Source organism: Chionomys nivalis, chromosome 2 (genome assembly GCF_950005125.1).
Source record: "Chionomys nivalis chromosome 2, mChiNiv1.1, whole genome shotgun sequence".
NCBI lineage: Eukaryota > Metazoa > Chordata > Mammalia > Rodentia > Cricetidae > Chionomys > Chionomys nivalis.
In genome coordinates, this window is record NC_080087.1 from 99,242,070 (window position 1) to 99,263,817 (window position 21,748).

Consider the following 21,748-nt stretch of genomic DNA (forward strand, 5'->3'; position numbering starts at 1 on the left):
TGTGTGTATAGCGGGTTCAGAGTCTTGGTTTTATGCTGTATGCAAGGAAGCCATGCAGTTAAGTGACAGGGACATGTAAAGTGCCCCTATAGCAGGTACCTGGCACTTACACATTATCACTAACCACTGAATGAATGTCAAGTCTAATAGTTCTCTATGGTTGTTTGGTTAGTTGTTTTGTGGCACTAGGTATGGAAACGAGGGTTTTGTATGTAGTAGGCATGTAGTCTGTCAACGAGCAATGCTGAGCCATACCCCTTCCCCAGAGGTTTTCATTTTAATTACACCTTATGGAGGAACAGTTTTCCCTCCATTTCAATGTAAGTGCAAGCAACAAGCACAATATACATTGTGAATTGTCTTCTGTACTTTCATTACATTGTGTCTGAAATAATTAAGGAAACCATCATTTCATTTTTCTTACAAAATTGGTCATCTTTATCATGACTTTAAAAATTTTAATGTTAAAAATCAAATAGACATTTAAGAACTAAAAATAATTATTTGGACAAAATTCTAAAAGTTATTTCAAGGTAAAAACTTTTAACTTTTAAAGCTAAAATTGCAACCAAATATGAGTATCAGAAATGTTACTCATAGCATCTTGCCCCATAACTATTGACAAATGTAATAAAATGGCGTATATTCTCATTAAAGTGTGTATTAGAAGTGTCCAAATTTAGTAGCTTCTCTGAAAGCACATCAATAGGAGCAAATTTTAAGGATATTTATAATCCTCTTATCATAGTTTTTTTCCAAATTAAATGTTGTATATTTCCAAACATTAAAATGTACTGCTATCCTGTGTATATGATGAGTATGCGGAAGGAGATGCATTTGAACCACACCAGCCATGTAGACATCAGGACAATTTAGTGCGGTTAGAGCTTTCCTTTACTTTTATGTGGGCTCTAGGAGCCAAACTCGTGTCTCCCAAGTGTGTGTAACTAGCATTTATTACCTCATGACCTAACCTGCCAACTCCTGTGTTTTTGTTTTCTGTTTTTATCTACAAATATGATTATTATGACTATAATGATAACTATAAATATCCTGTAAAAATCAAAAACATTATATAGTAGTTATAAAATAGCACCAAATTAAATAATAGTTTGAGAAATAACATCCTGGAGAAAAACACAATGCATCTTGAGCACTTCTGTCCTGTAGTGACTTACAGAGAAGCCCCTGAGTTAGTGAGTATGAGTTTTGTCTTGAAGAATGTATACTTTGCATGGGATTAGGTTGCTGCATAGATCCAGGGTAAAACCCTTGCCTGTTTTACAAAAAAAAAAGTGTCCCAGAAATCTGAACATATAAAAAAGAAATTAATGAAGTGAAACACTTCAAAACTATAGTGTATACTTGCTGAGCAATAATTTTGTCCTATTCAGTTGGTCTTGTCAAAGCATTTTTAAAAATGTGTGTATACATCATAGTCTTTATATTATGGGTCATCCTTTAGGGTATCTATCATTTTAAAAAACCCTAGTTTGGTTTGGCAGAATCACAAATGTGGAACCTTACAAGTTGCACTTTGTTTATAAATGTATGCATTCTAGACATGAAAGTAGAAGGGACTGTGAGGGAAGGGGAAGAACCGGAACAAAGCGGAAGGGAGGAATCAACACAGTAATGGGAAGAAAGTGAAAATATGCACATTTTCTCTCATATGCAGAATCTCTCATACACAGAATTAACACATACAGGCGCGTGCGTGCGCACGCGCACGCGCACACACACACACACACACACACGCAGAAGATGATTCAATGGGAGAAACAAGGGGACCAGGGATGAGGGAAAAAAAATTTGGAGAGATGGCAGAAAAATAAATATGTAGGAAGTATAAGGATATATATGTGTTAAAACATCAATGATACGCTCATTATTTTGTATGCTAACCTACAACTTTATAAAAATTGATGAAGAATGACCCTGATTTTCTTTTATGTGATGGATGAATATCTATCCTAACAATATGTAGTTGGACAAAATTCTAAATGCTGTTTCAATGCAAATACTTCTAAAACATTTACATATATTTTAGGCACTGCTGATATATATTGCTATTTGCATATTATTGCAAAATGGAATTTTATTACTAGGAGTGATCTGGACCTCTATGAGTATATTTTTCTGCAGCTTGACCTAACACCCCATGTGCTTGCATATTCACATAGTGAGTTCCTAGTGAGAGCCACCCGAACCTCATCAATCAGGGAAGAGGGGCATGCTCCAGACGCATACCAGGTCCTGTGGAAGATGGCAGCTTTTGTTTCAGCCAAAGTGTTTAGGGCAATGAACATGACCTTTCAACTCAACATAGCCCTTGTCCCAGTAATTCATTACTATTTTCATAACCTCTATCCTGATCTTCCGGTAAAGTCTTAAGTCAGATAGTTTTCCATATTTCACTGATGACAGGCAACATGCCTTGATGTTGACTTCCCTTCTGCTGTAACTCACAGGGCTCAGACCACCAGGCCACAGAATAATTAACCTACACAAAAATGAATTCATTTCATTTCACTAGGTTATAGGTGACATCTGCCTCTGTCGTTAAAGCCATCATTAAAGGGGAAAGTACTTTTAAAAAGTTTATTGTAACTAAGCAACACGATGATTGCTAATGTTTTGCTGAATAAAAGAAGAAGCTGAAGTCAGGATTAAAAGAGTTAAAACATGCATAGAAAAGGAATTTGGCAGATCACAATCACATACTGGCTGAACACTGGTCAGATAGCTGCATTCTGAGACCAGAACACAAGAATACAGAAGGAAGAAGGTATAGATGGAAAAGTTAACTGAGGACAAAAAGAAAAATAAAACCCAGTGCTTTAAAGGAGAGGGAGTAGAAGTAAGTATCAAACTAAAATGCCCTGGAATTGCAGCACTGAGTTTGTGTCACTGAGAGGAAGAGGAAGGCAGCTGCTTCTTTGACACATAAGTGCTGTGCATTCCCACACAACAGTTCTGCTGGAGAGAAGGTCTGGGCTTAGCCTGTTCCAGTCAGACTGCTCTATAGGCAAGTTTAGAATTTTAAAAATGGCACTAGTTTTCAGAGTCCTCTCATCCAATATGGGTGTGATCTGGAAGATTAATTTGTGGTAGATTATTCTTAATGAACAATATTTTCAGCTCAAAGAGATTCTAGTGCACAGATGAGTAAAGAGGTTGGCTTTTGATTTAGAGCTCGGGGTTAAATTTGGTCATTGTTTTACTTTTTAAAATTTATTATTTTGTATGTACAAATGTTTATCTGTACACTACACGCATGCCTGACACTCAAGGAGGCCAGAGGAGGGCATCAGATCCCCTGGAAGGGAAGTCATAGATGACTGAGATCTGCCCTGTGGGTGCTGGGTATTCAATCTGGTTTCTCTTCAAGAGCAGCAAGTGTTCTTAACCACTAAGCCATCTCTCTAGCCCATTTTATAATTTTTAGGGGATATGCTATATATTTTGAGGAGATGTATATTCATAGCTAGGAATCTGGATTTTTTTTTTTTTAAGATAGAAGAAATGGAGGCATTCCCAACTTCTCCAACTCATAAGAGGAAGAAACAGAAGAAAGGAAATAACATGGAGATATAAAAAAAGGGAAGAGAGGCCTATTAAAAAAGGAACTTCGGGGCTAGGGAGACGGTTCAGCAGGTACAAGCAGTTAGTGCTTACCGATGACCTGGGTTCTATTCCCAGTATCCACATGATAGCTCACGACCCCCTGTGACTCCCTGTTCCAGGGACTCAAAGGCCCCTCTCTTGCTGTCACAGGTTCCTGCATGCAGATAGTGTATGCACACACACCCAAGAACACACAAACACATAGACCAAATGAATAAATCATAAATACATTTTTAATTACACTTGAAATTTGTTGTTAAAGATATGGAATAAGAATGTTCTCAGAAAAGCTTTAACTAGGCAGAAACTAGGTCATCAGTGAAGTAAAGAAATTTTAGTAAGATAAATACCATGAGCCATTTAAAATGAAACTTCTGGATTAGAAGCCATGGGACTGTGAAGAAGGTCACAATACATCAATATGGTGTTTCAAGATCATTGACTTTTATTAATAAAAATGCTCCTCTTGACTAGATCTGAGGCCAACTGTGTTTTGGGATCTGGACTAAGAGTCAGTTCAATAAGACCCTATATTTGCATAATGTATTGAGACCATTTTGCTTGTGTTGAATTTATGATTTCAACCCAGATTCATTCAATAGTCTTGAGGGTCATTCTTTTGAGGGAGTTTCATGTATTCTTCCTCTCTCTCTATTGTCTCACACTCTCTAAGATGCATAATGATTAACACCAGATCTGAAATGTGTTTCATATTTACAAAGAATTGAGTACAAGGCATCCATGGTAAAAGAATATTTCATGGATGCTGTTCTTTTGCACCGAGAGAACCAGTGAGAACTAATGGATTTCAAAGTATAGAGAGGAGAGTTCATTTACTAGATAGCAGATGACATTAAGGATAGTTAATTATACCATTATATTCCATTTTTAATGTTATATGTACATATAAAAAGCTTTAGTAATAGTGAATGTAGTGGAAATGTTGAAATATAATTTTGAAAAGGACACATGCAATCATCAAGTTTAATAATGCACAGGACACCACTACAGGGCTAACGAGTAAGCCGCCACTCCTAATACGTGGACACGCAATGGAAGAAAGAATAGTTCCAGAGACCACAGGAGGCTCAAAATCGGTGTTCTATCTGAATCAGATCTTGATCATGATGAAAGCCGGGTGACCGCTTCATAAGGCTCCCAGCTTGCTTTTTATGAGAAATCACTCTCTTCTGTCTAGCGTGAGATGGATAACCACAGCAAGGTATTTTATCAACTATATAGACTCATAGAATTCAGCATTGAAAGAGACCCTAGAGATGATGGATTTCAACTCTTGCCTTTTATATACAGGGGAACAAGAGGATTCAGAGAGTGAATGTTGTTCAAGGAATTCATGTTCCTGGCGAAAAACTTGGGTATCATCTCTAATTCTCCAATGTTAGTGTTTAATAAACCTATTTCCAACAGAGAGTTCTATTTCTTAGAGATTTCAAAGGCATTTTCTTTATGAAATATCCCAAAAGCAAAGATAACGGACTCCAGTTAGAATGGATAAAGAGCCAGTAGTACTTAAAGGCATCCACTTAAGCAGGAAGCTGGATCTTAATGGGAAGTGAACGCATGGGATATGAGGTTATCCATCCCAAACTATTTAGCTTGCTTTTCTAATAATAGCTTGTAATTCCTGCTTGGATCCCTAGCTAAGCAGTAAAGTAAGCATGTAGAATAATGTATGACAGTAGCCCATTCCATCTCAGGTTCTTAGAAGTCTGCTGGCCTCTCCTAGTTTTCCCTCTAGAGATAGCCCTCCTTCCATGAGCTCATCTCGTCCTGGTTGTTTCCTGCTTCAATAAAAGAATAGGTCAACCAAAGATCCTTAGGGAACCAGGGTATTGTTATAAACTATATCCCACTAATTAGAAAGTCCTTCAGAAAGACAGGAGAACAGATTTCAATTCCCTATACTCTCTCCAGAAGGGAAGGGAAGGGAAGTGAAGTGAGGAAGCATATCCATCTTTTACTCTCCTAAGTCAGTTTGGATAATGGATACTTTCCTTATACAGCTATGGAAAAACAAGGCTAGGATCATTAATGAATGTCAGAAATACAAAGGGATGACATCTTTAACAAGACTTGTGTCAGCAAGCTAAGAATTCCAAACTCTATCATAGCTATCTTCCTTTCTTCCCAAATGTTCTTGATATAATCAACACTACTTTCCTGAATTGAATGTACAAACAAAAATGAATTAAAGGTGTTACAACAAGTGTAAATAACAATACATAAACATTTTAATTTTTTGTGTTGTCTTCGTCTGTATCTTATAGTTCTTTGTTCTAAATTACTGATGTTGAAATAGTTGGACAGGTGATGCTTTCCTGAGACAAAATCATAGCTCCCAAGGTGATCAGAAAGAGAAGATCATTCAGGAATTAATTTCTGAAGTCAGGAAAAATTTCATAAGTTAGAATTCCTCTGAAAATCTCTTTGGGAAATGTGTTTCTTAACACACCCAGCATATAGTTAACTTAGCATTGGAACAGAGTGTTACCAATAGCCACTTTTTAAAGGTATTTTTGTACTACTACATTATACCAGTCTATTATAGAAGTTATTTCTGTGCAATTGGAGTTCTGCTGCAGAGCCCTGGCATGGACATGAGAGGCTAACAGGAGAGAAAACAACTGTGGATGCAGAAGATCAGTCTTTTTGCTTACTCGGGGGAAAGGCATCTGAAAGAACCCTGGTTTTACAATAGAACAAAACAAAACAAAAAAAAAAACAACAAAACAAACAAAAACAAAAACAAGACAAAACAACCAAACAAAAAAGCACTCTTAATACTGAACAGGAGACAAAGGTAACCTGAGTCATCAAATTTCTCCTGGAAGATTTCTGGGTCCTTGAAAGCAAATTCTCAGTACCCCCTTCCCGGACACCTTCACAAGGCACAATATGATGGCTTTGGTTGTCAAGGCATATGTGTGTCTGCTAAGCGGAACATGATGGAAATACTGGCGCTGCTACAATGTGGTTCCAGCTATGCAGAGGGTTCCTGAGGCCACTGAAAGCAGGCTTAGCAGACAAGTTTCAGTACTAAATAAATGAAAGCTATGAACTTCAAAAAGGAACTCCCTTTGAAGTTGTCACTGCAGTGAGTTAGCCTCTTTTGATTTTGTATTCACTGTTATGGGAATAGAAATTATTAGCTTCCATTTGCCTTGTGGCAAGGAAGAGAAAATGTACTTATCCAGCATTGAAGAAGACAACTTTAGAGATGATGGCTTGTGTGTTCCCAAAAGAGATCAAATGGAAGGCATGAAAGCTCACCACCCTACTCTTACAAGGGCAGCGATTGGAGAGTGTTCTTTGCTATCACTTTTTAGGACTGCAAATAAGAAATGAATTCATAGCAAAAATATCAATTTAAATTTCTTTTTTCCTCTTGGAATTATGAGCCATCCATCCACAGAACTAAAATTGAAAAGACAATGTACCAATGCTAGATAAATCCAATTTTAAAATGTCATGCAATTTTAAATGTCCATTTTAAAAACGCATCATTGAAGTATAATACAAATAAATACACAAATCAGATGGTACATATGCAGGAGTTATACACACACACACACACACAGAGAGAGAGAGAGAGAGAGAGAGAGAGAGAGAGAGAGAGAGAGAGAGAGAGAAACACATGTACACATATTGCATTGCCAGCACTTGAATCAAGAAAGATAAACCCTCTGTTTTTGTTCCTTTCCTGGGGCATTAGATTTTAAATTTCTATATTGTACAAATCCCATATTTAAACATTTATTTGTATCGTAGAAGATATCCTGTGGCTAATACCAGACATATTTACAGCCAACTTGTTCTCTATATTCAGGGGTTTTTGTTGGACAGCATTGATTCTTGTTTATATTTTTTTCCTTTCCCTTCTAGGCCCTCCCAAATGTCCTATCAGTCACTTTCCACTTTCTTATTGCTATTTTATGTGTCATATACTCATCTTTTAAATGGCATTATGAATTTCTTTTGGAACTTTCCCAATTATTATTTATCGTTTCCACTGAGACCAGAAACCATGAGGCAAAGGCTAGGAGGAACCAGGCAGATGGACCTAGATCAAATAGGTCATAGAAGCAAAATCCTTTTACATAAGATTTGAAATATAAAACTGAAAGGATACTTCTCATACCAAATGCTCCATTTCCAATTTTTGAATCATCTTAAGGACATCCTTAGTAGCATATAAAAAGTTTATCTTTCCTGCCCTTTGCAATTTTTAACTATTTCAGGTAACAATGTGTTCTTTCACCTTTGTTTAATCTACATGGATAGGAATGACAAACGTGTTTTGAAAATAGGAAATTTTATAGTTCCAAAAGTCACAATATAACTTCAAAAATTAAAAGATCTGAACAAAATTCCTGGTGGTATTTTTAGAACTATGAATAACTGAACTTGAAGACTGATTAATAATAATGAACAGAGTTACAAATGGAAGAACACAGCAGCCTCCCCTCTCACATGGCTCCCTATCTCTCCATAAGCTCTCCCCACATTCATAGTTAAGCTTCAGAAGAGGGAGAAATCTGCATGGAAAGAAACAGCCAGAAAGGTGTGTTAGGAGGAAGGATTAGGCTTATCTCAAATGGGAAATGGAGTAAAGGAGCCCTGTGCTTCTCCCGAATGACTTCCTTCTCGTCTAAGAAAGCTGAGGAGGTGGGCAAGGAAACAGACCAGAGTGTGAAGCATCAGAAACTTGCCAGAGCATGCGTGCTCAGTGGAAAGAACACCATGGTCACCTTGGCAACGTCTGCGTGAAACAGGGCTCCTGAAACTGAAGCGTATCCTCTAATTTTACATGAGACAGTCCACGGGTAAGTTTTTCTCTTCCTACTGGCTTTCCAAACAGTTACTAGGAAGAGCTGAAACAAAATGCCATTCTCTAGTAATTTAAATGGATTAATAGGGTGATTGGTATTATTTCCAAGTTTTGATCCCCTTGGCAAAGGGAATCTGGGGCTAGTGAAATGGTTCAGTATGTAATGGTGCCTGCTATGAAGCCTAAAGACCTGACTTCAATCTCTGGAACCCACATGCAGAGAACCAACTCCTGTAAGATGTCTTCTGACCACCACATGCATGCTGCAGCATGTCACACTAAATAAATGCAAGCAATAAATGGCTAAAGGCAATATGATTAAGAAAAATGGAATTAATAATTACAAATATGTCCAAAAGGTTGAGATAGAATAAATGAAGGCAAAGCATAGGCATTCTGAAAACAAGCAAAACTACACATAATTCAAAAGCTTGAAAAACTAAAGTGCATTAAGAAAGCCTCTCCCTGCCCCTAAGAAAAAGATCACTTCAACATTGTACTGTTCTATGCCAAACTGCTTTTTTCTTAAAATGCATGCATTACATTCAAAATGAAGTCTTTAAGACACTCAGTGGTATTGCAGTGTTTTACATAACTAAATGAATAAAAACATAATTACATGAATAAAAACCTTAGTATGGCCATTAAATATCTGTATTGAAAATAAACAGTTATCCAGTGGAATGAATGAGATGAAACAGGACCATTTAGTCTTTCATAATGAAGATGATTAACAAAGTTGAAATGCAGGGAGGTAGTGAATCATGCAGCTCACATTTTTAAGGAGACACTGGCAAGAAGAAAATACTGAGGGATAATAGGCTTCTTTCTGATCATGTCAGAGGTGCTGAATACTCCTAAGTCATTCATAGGGCTCACATCAAGCCGCTTGTGTTCAGAGAAGGCAACAGAAAAATAGGGAAGAAGATTTGATCTCGAGTCTTCTGAAACCAGTGGGATTAGCAAACAGCCTGATGGAGGAACGACCCGAAGGATAAGGGAAACTGACTCCCCCGCGATCAGAAAGACAAGGCACAAACAAAGTGAACTAAACTATCCCGATCTGTACACATATTCCATGTTGTTCATGAACCCAGGTCTCTAGGCAATTGCAGCCTGAAGGGCTGTTCTCAACGCTGCCTGTTACAGCACTTGCCTTACATAGGTAGGCCATGCACTCTGGCACACATGCAAAGGAGAAGTACAACACAAATTCGATTCTTCCAGTTTCAGCAGCGTGAACAAGCAGCTATAATACCCTGGGCCAAACATAACCTTTCTGCATATTGATGTTCATTTCTGAGAGGTGGAAGAGCTGGGCTAGGTAATTCCTCCATTCTGTGGCCTTTCCCCAGTCTTTGATTTTAAAAAAATCAAGTGCTTTACAAATGAATTAGGAGAAAACACACAGAGTCTACTGACTCAACTGCTTTCTTTTCTGAAGAGACGCAAATTTCTGCTTCTACTCATCATTCTCAAACCATCTCTAAAGACTTGAGTCTTTTAGCAGGTAGAATGCTACCTTCTGGACCACCATTTTTTCTTAGAGTTCACTCCCTCGTTCCTTTCCCATCTAGTCTGTCCTTCATTTATTTCACTTAAATTTTTAAAAATATCACAAAAATGGAAATTTATAACTTATTTTGGTCAGCTTGTCAAAAGGCTTGCCTTGGGGCTGGAAAGATGGCTCGGTGTTTTAGAGTGCTTGCTGCTCTTCCACAGGACCCAGGGTTCGGTTTCCAGCACCCACACAGGGGACCCTCAACTGCCTGTCACTACAGGTCTAAGGGGACCACTGCTCTCTTCTGGACTCAACAGCCATGCACTCAGTGCAAATACATACAAGTCGGCACAAACCTTTATACATAAAGGAAAAACAGATAAATCTTCCAAATGTTTGACTCGATTAGGTGTGAAGCAGGCTATCTGTGCATGCATCCACGGTTGTAAAATGAGGAGGGCGATCTCCGCGAATGTCACACATGCCCTCGAGTGGCTTTTCTCATAGAATTTTCAAACCCAGTGTTCAGATTTTAGGTAAATGCTGAGACTGAAAGAAATTAACTTTCAAATTGCTAAGGAAAGCGAGGGAAGAACCAGATAGTAATTAAATGCATTTTCTTCTTTCAAAGTTCCTCTTAAGAGAATTCAGATTTAATTAAACATATTTTGGTAAATGAAAATTATTCTGCCCATGTCCCAAACCCAAGAGACTGATACGACACACCTGTAGTGTAAGAAAAAAAGAACTGACTTCAATCCTTACGAGTAATATTTGAGCTCTTGTCAAAGTTTAGTTTGCAAACAAAGCAACTGGAAAGTGTGTTAAAATGTCATTTTTTGGGTCTAGTGGTATACTGATAATCTATAAGCTCTATGGCAAAAATATGTACATGTGTGAATATATATTTACTGTAGGTTTATTCACAAAATATGTAGCGTAGAACTTATAAAATTGATAAAATATACAATATACTTTATTGTAAATTCCATATATACAGTTGAGCTTCACCAATTCTGTTACTGGGTTTTTCTAGACAATTTTCTAACTTACCTGTAGCTGTAGATGTGCAATGTGCAGTTACAGTGAGAATAACTACTGATTTTTGTTTTGTTTATTGAGGCAATAAAGATATATGTTGGAACTGCATTTGGTCTTTAACCATAGCGAAATCTTTGCTGTCCCTGGAAATGGGGGTATTATAATTATAGTTCTTATTTATTTTAATCATTGACCATAATCTGCATGGGCATGATTTTCCAGCATTGTACTTGCTCTAAGCAAAAAGCAAAAGAAACAAACAAACGAACAAAAAAATCCAGTGTTATACAAGATTGACATGAAGGATTCCTCAGTTCCCATGGTGTAAATGTTTACAGCACAGCTGATTTCCCATCACCAACACAACCACATTGAACACAGTCAGAAAGAAATCAGCAACATTGCAATGGTTTGAGTGTTTCTAGCATACAAACATGACACGTGTAAAAGTGTTGCACTAATAGTAAAATAAAAATAAGGTGATAAATTATCAATACTTGCTGCTTCTTTTTTAAAAAAGAATGGTGGCTGCATATCTGTTGGCTTTTGTAAACATACAAGACAGCGCCAGGGCACCACAGCCCATGCCTGACTGTGCATAGCATCCAGTAAGCCTAGTGTGATGTGGAAAGTTTTATTTTCAACAAAGGAGGGTTATGTAAAGAGTCCTCAGATTAGATTCTCTTAGAGTTTGATTATGCACTTTAGAGGTGAATCTATTAGGATCTTGCAATTCATTCTAATTCTTTTAATGAGACTTTACAGTGGTTCGTTTAAAAAAAACCATAAAAATGTAGTATTAAAAAAAGGAGTGTAGATAAGGAAATGAGTTTGCTTATTCTTCGTGGATTGTAAAGTGTAAAAAGTGATTTGTTGGATAATTTGGTGGAATGTCTTAAGGTTCAAACACTCGGCAATTCAAAGTAGCATTTTTAGATATCTACCCCAAAATATTTGCTAACATTATTCACTGCAGAAAAAAAAAAACTTATACAACTCTAACAGAGACAAGAATTTCACACACCTGCATAACAGAATGGCCTTTAAGCTGCACTGTCAAAGATTTCCTTTCTCTTCTTCTCTTCTCTCCTCCTACCCCCTCCATCGTGTGTGGGTGTGAGTATATATGTGTGTGTGAGTGTGTGCTGGCTCAGCATGCCAGTGGCGGTGAAAGGGTAATCTGTAGGAATCACTTTTCTCCTCCCACCTTGTGGGTCTTGGGGATTGAACTCACCTGCCACGTGATGTTTACCAACCCCCAGAAGAGATTTTTAAATAAGTAATCAAAAATGATCTAAAAGAACTCAGCTTAAATACTAGGGTTCACGGCAGCACACGAGGTAATGAATAAAAACAGACTTGGTGTATACTGCAGGAAAGCATGTATAGGTGGAAGCTGCTTGGAGAGACGGAGGGTAGACAGTGGAGGAAGCAATGGTGAGCAATCTTTGATTCAGTTTCCCACCAGCTTGGTGCTCAGACATCAGAGAGTTGGGAGCACTCACACACATTCAAGTGAAGCGTCCTCTTTATGCTGGGATGCAATCATTTTAAGTGCAGCTTCCCTGCCACTGATCTCTGCTCTATCTGGTTCAAAAATGCATTAGCAAGGGATTTTTTTTTCCTGGGCTTACAGTTTCAAAGCTTTCCCCCAATTCTCCTGTGGCCGCAGCCTTGTAAGAGCTGGAGAAGGCTGGATCCAGCAGAATGACAATTCCTCTGAAATTCTGTTTCACGTCAGGCTGCCGTGCCTACCACCCTACCGTGCTTGCTCTGCTCCTCAGTGCGAGAGAACAGCATCCTCTTGGATGTATCTGCATTGTGGGTCCATTGACCCTATGTTTAGGAACATGCAACTGTCTGAAAGAAAGAGAGGGAAGAACCACACCTAGATGGATTATTGACAGGGAAGAACAAGGCTGGAGAGCAAGGAGAAGTCCGGACATTCTTGTTGCCATGATGTTACACAAACAAATCCCTGCAAAGTTCCAAATCAGTTACCTGTGCATTCACAGAGAAATTAAATAAAAGGAAACTTGGGTGACAAGAGTCCAAATCTAAAGCACAAAATCAGAAGATGGGAGAAGGGCTGTTAAAGTTTTGCGGGTTAAAAACCATCTAAAGTACATGGCACTGGGGCTCAGAGAAGGCTGAGGGCATAACAGCTCATGCTGCTCTTGCTAAAGACTAGAGTGTGGTTCCGGGATGTTGGGTATCCCAGAGCTTCCGGTAACTTCAGATCCAGGGCACCTGATACTCTCTTTGGACATCCAGAGTCACCTGCAGTCATATGCACCTACCCACACAGAGACAAATTATATATATATATTTTTTTCAAATATAAAGTACACATGATCATGTCAGTTTCTCAGGCCCCTTGCTTGTTTGTTTACATTATTATGGCCATTTTGTTCTATTTGCATGTGCTTCTGTTTGACAGGAAATGACATACATACAGATTTTCCTTTTACCTTTGCCTCCACGTAGTGAATTATTTGAAATGAAATGAGCTTACGTGGTAGTTTGACAACAAATGAAGCTAAATACTGAAAAGCAGGTAAATGTGGGTGATATGCCCAGTTATGTGGCAACAGCCTTTGTACTATTATAGACCACTGGTTCCTGTTTAGTACGATGCACCATATCATTAAGAAAAGTGGGGTGGGGGTAAGAAGATCTTGAATTAACATTTATTGCCAATCTGCTTCATGCTGGCATGTATTTAACAGCATACAACACAGCACATGTGACAACTTCATAGACACATCATATATTCTCTGATGACTTCTAGCCAAGTATCTTTACTGAACCATTTTATTTTTATCATGTTTATATGTATGTTTCTCTGCATGGGTATGCACATGTGACATAGGTGCCCATAGGGCTCAGAAGATGCTGTGGGAGCTAAAGCTACAGGCAACAATAACTGCCTGATGGAGGTGCTGGGAACTGACCTATGGGAACCTGCAAGAGCAGCCTGTGCTCCGAACTGCTGAGGCATCTCTGTAGCCCCTGTCTAAGATGGTTTATAGTACTTAAAATAGATGAAACCTTAGCTTTCTGGGGAAAAGTTGCTATTAAAAAAAATAACCATTTCCAAGGAATACTACTGAAATTTTATGACCTGATTTTACTAATATAATTTAGAAATGTGGAAACTAAAGTATGTTTTTAGAATTCACGTCAAGTTAAAAAATAAGGATTTCTAGGATTAATTCACTTAATTTAGATTATAAGTATTAACTCACTCTCAGGAAAGTGGATCTCCATCTCTACTTTCAGGATCCTGCTGCAATGTAGGAAATGCAGGAGGGTTGTGCGACAGTGTAGGAACAAGAAACATCACGTGACTAGAACCCTCCTTACAACACTGATTGCCAGGTGTTGGGGTCTATGTGCATATGTCTCTGGAGTCTTTTTACCACGCAGCAAGAGCTGGCAAGAGATGATTTTGGTGTTTTGAAAATTCTGCTAACCTAGAAAAGAGGGTTTTGCATTTGGGAAGAGGATCTATCCTCAGACTGCTCTAACTTGAGATCATGAGACCAAGGCACTTTCAACTTGAGAATCAACCTCTTGTTCTAGAATAGTGACCAATGCAAGGGAACCCCAGAAATAAAAAGTCAGTTTTTATAAAATTCCCCTAGACCAAAAACCTGCAGAAAATAATGCCTAACTCTGAGAAAAATCTCAGGAGAATTTTCGTTTTAGAACAAGACTTGATTGGAAAAAAATAAAGACAAAAGCTTATGTTTTGTGGAATGCATTAGTGACCCGTCCTGCTGCCATGACAAACAGAAAAATAAAGGAAGCGATTATTGGGGCCCACAGTTCAAGGGTGCAGTCCCTAGTGAGGGTGGGTCATAGAGCAGGACAGTGAGGCAGCTGCTCACAGTCTCCAGTCAGGAATGGGAGTATGCTGAATGTCCCGGCGTTCCATTTAGTCTAAGACCCAAACGAACAGAATGGAGAGGTGTACTCAGTTAATGTGGGGGTCCCCACCTCAACTAACACAACGTAGTAACTGTTTGACGGCTCAGTCCAAGAACGTGTCTCCTCAATGATTCTATCTTCTAAAGCTGACACTATTAACCATCACTTAGAGAAGAAGGACAGATGGAATCCCTGTTGCTACTCTTCTCATTTCCTTAGGGACAAGGGGTTGATCTTTGCTTTTTGCACAGTTGAATTGTCAATAATAAAAACTGCTCAGGGAATAAGAAACATCATATAACTAGAACACGTCTTACAACACTGACGGATGTGAACATATATGTTCTGTGTCTAACTAAACTCTAAGACCCTTGAAAAATAGCCAATATCCCTTTTGTAGTAGAGATAGCTATGACAAAGGATTCACTTTGGAGTATTTACTTGTTTATGTGGACCATAGTGAATGCAGCTAACATTCAGTGAATGAATACTCATCAGAGAACTCCAGGTGAGCCATCTGGTCCCATTTCATAGCTTAAGAAGGCACTGAGCTGCCTACATACTGGGCAAAGACAACAGAACAAGGATGTGCCATTATTAGGCTGTCTAGCTTTAGAATCATTAAACTCTGAGATATGCTATTACCTATATAAGGCTATCATTTTCAATTAGACTATTTGTAATTTCCCTTGAAATATAATTTGTAAATAATTAACCAGTGTACACTTAATAAATCATTCTGACTTTCCCATCCCCCATCATGGCTACCAGTTTACAGTGTTAGTGGCTTTTCTGCATGCTCAAGCGTGGAACTGGCAGGCATGACAAACTGAGACCATGATTCCAACACCTCTGGATGGAGTGCTCTCAGACCCAAGTCTTACCAGGGCCATTACGCTCTAACACATCCTTTTCCAAATGCTTGCCACATCTCTCTTCAAATTAATCACTAAGAGTTTGCCAGGCACGGGGCTATTTCACTCTCATATCTCTGGATGATTTTTACCTTTGTCTGGAATGTCCCTCCTGGCCCTAGGACATGGGAGCTCTAGTTTAGCTTACAGAGCCTTGCTCAGGTTCTAAGAAGCCTCCTCCCCCAGACCGCACCCTGCCTCCCTGGGTTGATGTGGATGCTTCTGTCCCTCTAGAGCCTCCATTAATAGCATGCTCTTCTATGACTTTCCGTGCACACACTCTTTCTGTGTTTGCACTACTGAGAGAGTAAACTCTGGCTGGCAGGAAAGCAGTGCCCTGCAACAGCCCAGGCCTGCCTGGGACTGGCATGGCATTTCAAAAAGCTAAGTGGCTTTTGATGAAGCTTTTACAGCTTAATATTTGGTACAGTTACAAAACAAGCGTTTCATACGATCTCACAGAACTCATATGGCATCTTTCTCCAACTGTGAGAGATTCCACCCTAAGACTTTCTGACTGTAGGTTATGCTTCCTGACTGTCAATCATGGACCCACAAGTTTAAGGAGGTTCTTTACCATCATTGTGGGAGGTCTGTTTCTTAAAAAGTCCTTTCTGTAAATGGGGGAAAATGCTGGCTCGCTTAAGCCAAATATCTCCCCACTTTTCAGTAGGAAACAGAAATTTCCTGGGAGTGTTATACTCTTTTTGATTTACAACATACAGAAAATATCATCCGTAGTTCTTAAATCGTAAAGTTCCAATCTTCCCTGACATTGCTCTCAGAGTAGCAGCTTTTCATAAGTTCATGCATTTCTGGCCACAGCTATACATTCACCACACATATTGGATGCACTTTAACAAGTAGAGGATGCTGTTTTCTCCTCTTCTAATTGTTTATGAAGAGAAATGTAGCATTTTTGCACAGAACCTGTTTCAACAGAAGTAACTCTGCTGGGGACTCACGCGGGCCTGAGCCCATCCACACGCACACATGCACACACTCACGCACGGGGACCTGCTCTCAGCTGGTGAGAGTGGAGAGCAGTGCCCTCATTGGCAGGTACTTAAGGAGGAAAAGGATGAGGAGTGGATGGGGCTGAGGGGGAAGGTGGAGGGAGCAAGAGGAGCGAAGGGAGTGAAAACAGGGATTGGAATGTAAAATGAGAAAAGATCATTTTTTTAAAAAAAATAATTAAAAAATAAGAAATACTATGGGATGAAAACTGTATTGTAAAGACACTGATGTCATTTAAAAAGAAAGTATTGACACAGCCCCTTCTTGTTCATCAGCTCTTCCCTCTTATCTTTCTTCCGCATGGTCCACCTATGCACACAAGCACACATAAGTACGGATACCCTGTTCAAATGTTATTATTTACTTTTGTTTTGCTAATTGTCTATTTTTCATATTAACAGCTTTAATTGCACACAACTGTGACTATGTAGCTCATTTTAAAAACAAAGTCTCATCATTTAGAAAACTTTTAATATATTAAGTGACAAATTTTATGAAATGGAAAAATCATTTTCCAAAACAATACATTAATTTATAAAACTTCCCAAACTGTATTAGGCTTACCCAAGTCTGGTAGTCTTGAGTTGTATAATTCAGTTCCTACCCATCCCCAGTTCAATAAATGGAAAACGTCCATTTCATTATTTCAATGAGATTTGATGCTCTCCTGTGTGTTCCCTTAATGTTCTATACCATGTGACAAGATCATATCTACTGGCACTGAATGAATTATGGGAATTATTTTTTACATTTTTCTATTAGAGTAAGTGATACACTATTTTATGTTACAATAAGCTCTCTGAATATTAATGCTGGCTGTCTTTATAACTTTTATATAGCTTCTTTTGGAAAAACTAGTCTAGAAAGGAGAGAAGCCACTACATGAAATTTCCCATCTGCCTTTTACAGTAAGAAAAGTTGCTTGCTTATATATTAAAATACCAGGACATTATTACCTTAATATTAACACTAATTTTAAAATGAGTCATCAGTAAGAGATTAAATTATTAAAGTGTCATGCTTTTCAAACATCAGTGCCTATCATCCATTTTCTCTGAGGAATGCAGCCAGCCTCTGTCAGGAGTTCGAGAAAAATCTCTGAGGAATTATGTTGACAGCAAAGTTCAGTATCTCACAGAGGGACAGAGAATCTGGTTTGCGTGCGTGTGGGTGGGTTGAGCTGGTCTGGCTGTGGGCCTCAGGGACAGCCTGCTTGCCATTTCCAAAACACGAGTTCCATCAGAGTTCCATAGGCAGCACCAGAAGCTGCCTGTTCGACCGAGGCCAGATGCAGCATTCCAGAGCAAACTGTTTCTGGCTTTGTTCCTCAAACACAAACATTGTTTTATTTCTTTGCGTGCAGCAAAACCTTGTCTCGGCAATCTCGACTGCTGGCAATTTACGAGCAGGTTATGGGGCAGAGATGGAAAGCGATTTTGTCGTGACTGGAGTTTTTTGTTTATATATCTATGTCTAATTAGAAGTGTTCAGTTATATAAAATTACTACTTTCAATATACTTTTTTAGAGAAAGACAACATGGTGCTTCATTTCTGAGGGCTGAGAACCTAGGGATTCTCTCCACAACATGGGGGGATCTCTCAGGAAAATCTCTGAGGCCGTGGTTCTCAGCCTTTGGGTCAAATGGCCCTTTCACAGGTGCTACATATCAGATATTTATATTACAATTCATAACAGTAGCAAAACTACAGTTATAAAGTAGCAACGAAAAATAACTTTGTGACTGGGGGGGGGGGGGTCATCGCAACATGAAGAACTGTATTAAAGGGTTGCAGCATTAGGAAGGTTGAGAACCACTGTGCTAGAGTGTATTTCATAGGTACAGACAGGCACCTGCTTCTAGAACTTGCTACTGGATGGAAATCAAATGTGTTTGAGGAAGAAAATTTGTCTGGTCAGTTATTCTACATATCACATTATAGAATTCTAGAGAAAGTGTGTCAGCCCAGGACAGGAAAACAGTCACAAGCCAATGAGAACTCAGTTACTATTTACAATCTCATGGAACCATGAGCACAAATTCAAAACACAGTTGGAGTTCGCTACAAGCCTCAGAACAAATAAGAAGTACCACTTTTGGTTGCCTTGGAAACAGAGCCCCATTAGTCGTGTTGATGGTTCTATAACAGGAGAAGGGGTGTTTAATGAAATGCACAGTGATCACAGGTAGAGCGAGTTGTGTCGGATGATTTAATATGTTAACCAGTGACTGAGACCAGAGGACGTGGAGGAGTGCATGCAGCGGGCCATGCGAATTACGCATGAAATTCAGCAGTTGCCAGATGGTTTGCAGAATCCGTTCACTCTCCCTGTGGCTTGCTCACCGTAAAGTAAATAAGCCAGTAGGTTCTTTCTGTGCTTTCTAATGGTATTGACTGCATTGAGTGACATTTCTGATAGGCATTGGAGCAAGCACGTTAGACAACGCATTGGACGCCAGCAAAAATGAAAGCACAGCAGGATGGAAGCTTGCATTGTGGAAATAACCTTTAGAAACAAAGCCATTCCTTTAGCAGTTACAAATTAAAGCATCTTACGGCAATTATCCCTGCTTGGCAGAATGTATGGGCAATCCTTCATTTTATTGCATGGATAATAGCCCACCTCGTTTAAGTAATAAAGTACTGAACATTTTGCTCAGTTCCAACACTTCAAAACTTACCTCGAAAAGCACTAATATCCCCGTAGTGAACTTGAAGGACAAAGTATTTACTTCCAGTTTCTCCTCCGACTCTGAATCCAACACCTAAATCATTATAAAACAAGCAAACTGTCATTACGGAAGCTGGGGCTTACATGCGTTACACTCAGTAGAGTCAGTAGTCATTTTGTGCTGCTGGTCACGAAACCCTCGGGGCACAAAATGACTTCCATCATATAAAATTAGCACACAGAACGTGAAAGAAACTGCATTGGCCAGAGAATGTTTAAACAAAACTCTTAACAGAATCTATATTCATAGTTCCCAATTTAGAACCAGAGGGTTCCCTGGTCCTTTAACCAAACAGACCACTCACTGGGAAAGAAACAGTGAGACAAAATTCTGTCCCTATTGGCTGTTTAACAAGCATATAAAAAGACTCTATTTCTGTTTAATAAATATTATGATTTACATTTTGAAGTGGTTGTAGGAAAGAGAATCTTAGAAGTATCTCAGAGTGGCTACTTTCCCTCCCACATGAAGACAGGGTCTTCAAAAGTGACACAGAGGAGACCAGTTGTTAGCTAGGTCACACAATCCAGGCGTCGGTGAATGCTCTTACTGTTTATGTGGAGGTTGTTAGTGACGTGTTTAAAATATACCTACTACTCACAGGCTGAGAAAATGCATGTGCTCTCAAAATGTCAACACATCTGTTCTAGGATGTTTAAGCCTGTTGGTGGGCACAAGGTAATGGACAGAGAGATTTCTCAATGATTTGAAGCAATGCAATTGATGGTGACGGCATGAGCTAGGGAGGGAGGGTAGGAGTGTGCATCTTAAAATCCACTTCTCACCACAGCGCATGTATCCCATAACCAAGCTATGCACTCTTTTTAATATTCTGAAGATTTTTGCAATAAGAGAGCATCTCACTATTCACTCAGACATCAGAGATGCTTCTATCAACAATTTACAGGTAAAGTCAGGAAGCCAGCTAAGTTTGACATTACATTAAATACCTAGGTTCCAGGACTTAAAAAAATATTATTGCTGCTGAAACAGCAATTTATTTAATTTCCAGGGCTCTCTTGGCTCAGGAAATGTTCCTGCTGTCAAGAGCCAATGTGCCTTAGGCCAAAGGTGACCTGAGGTACACGTGATTATTTTCTAAATCAATCCAAGCTGTTTCGAGAGCAAACTACTTACCAAAGAGGTGAGAAAAAGTGACCAACTGCCTTTCAGTACAATGTAGGTGAGGCTGGCACTTTGAATGAGACTGCAATATGGCTCACAGGCATACGATCCTTTTAGAAAGGACCATTAATACGCTGATGAACACTAGTAAGATGACACAAGACATTTCAGATGTACCTTTGGGGAGCCGGGTTGGGGGAGCATCTCTTGCCCAGGCATACAGAATGTTGGCTTTATCTGTACAGGTTCCTTCATCACAAAACCTGAAAAAAAAAGTAGCTGTCACGACAACTCAGACAATGAAATCTATAAACAGTTCCATATGTGGGCAGGTATTTAAAGGTCAAACACATCAATATATATTCATTGTATTTTTAGGCTTAATAGCCTAATATTGTTTAGAGCAAGTTCTGACTGGAAGAAGCGCCCGAAAAAGGGATGGGAAGCAATCCTTTGTTGTGGATATACAGTCTATGCCTGGATACATTCCTATGTGAAATGCCCTCTTTGCAATCAGGTAGACAGCCAGTCATAATGCTCAACACTGTACTGCATATGCAAACCTAATGAAGCGGATCTCCAGACAGACACTGACGACAGTGACATCTACGTTTTGCCTTTGCCATCAGTGATGCTGTGAATACATTTTCGACCTTTATCAACAAAGACGAGTCCTCAGAAGGATAAAAAAAAATTGTAAATCATCTTAAAGGGCCTTTGACTATACTACGCACAAACACACACACATACACACAGGGATTTTTGATTATATTATACACACAGAGACACACATACACATACACACAGGACTTTAAAAAGATTATGGACACTGGCTTGCATTTATGAATTTTTCATGTGGCGCAAGTGCCACTTTGTGTTACTACTTAGTGTTTTAGCTTTCTCCGTAATGCAGGGATATTTACCTTTCGCAGCTATTCTATAAATCAAATGAGAGATATAAGTGGAAAACTCTTCACAAACCAAGGCACTACATATTGTAATGCACTG

General features: G+C 38.9%; 1 protein-coding gene across 9 annotated transcripts in view; it reads right to left on the bottom strand.

The window, feature by feature from the left end:
• Pam (peptidylglycine alpha-amidating monooxygenase) overlaps positions 1–21,748 on the bottom strand; it is a 289,755-nt gene that overhangs the window by 81,035 nt on the left and 186,972 nt on the right. For all 9 annotated transcript variants that reach the window (XM_057758219.1, XM_057758203.1, XM_057758211.1 and 6 more), the window contains exons 6-7: positions 20,918–21,003; positions 19,565–19,648 (exon numbers count right to left, since the gene is read on the bottom strand). In XM_057758219.1, coding sequence (XP_057614202.1) covers positions 19,565–19,648; positions 20,918–21,003 — 170 coding nt within the window. The remainder of the gene's footprint in view (positions 1–19,564; positions 19,649–20,917; positions 21,004–21,748) is intronic.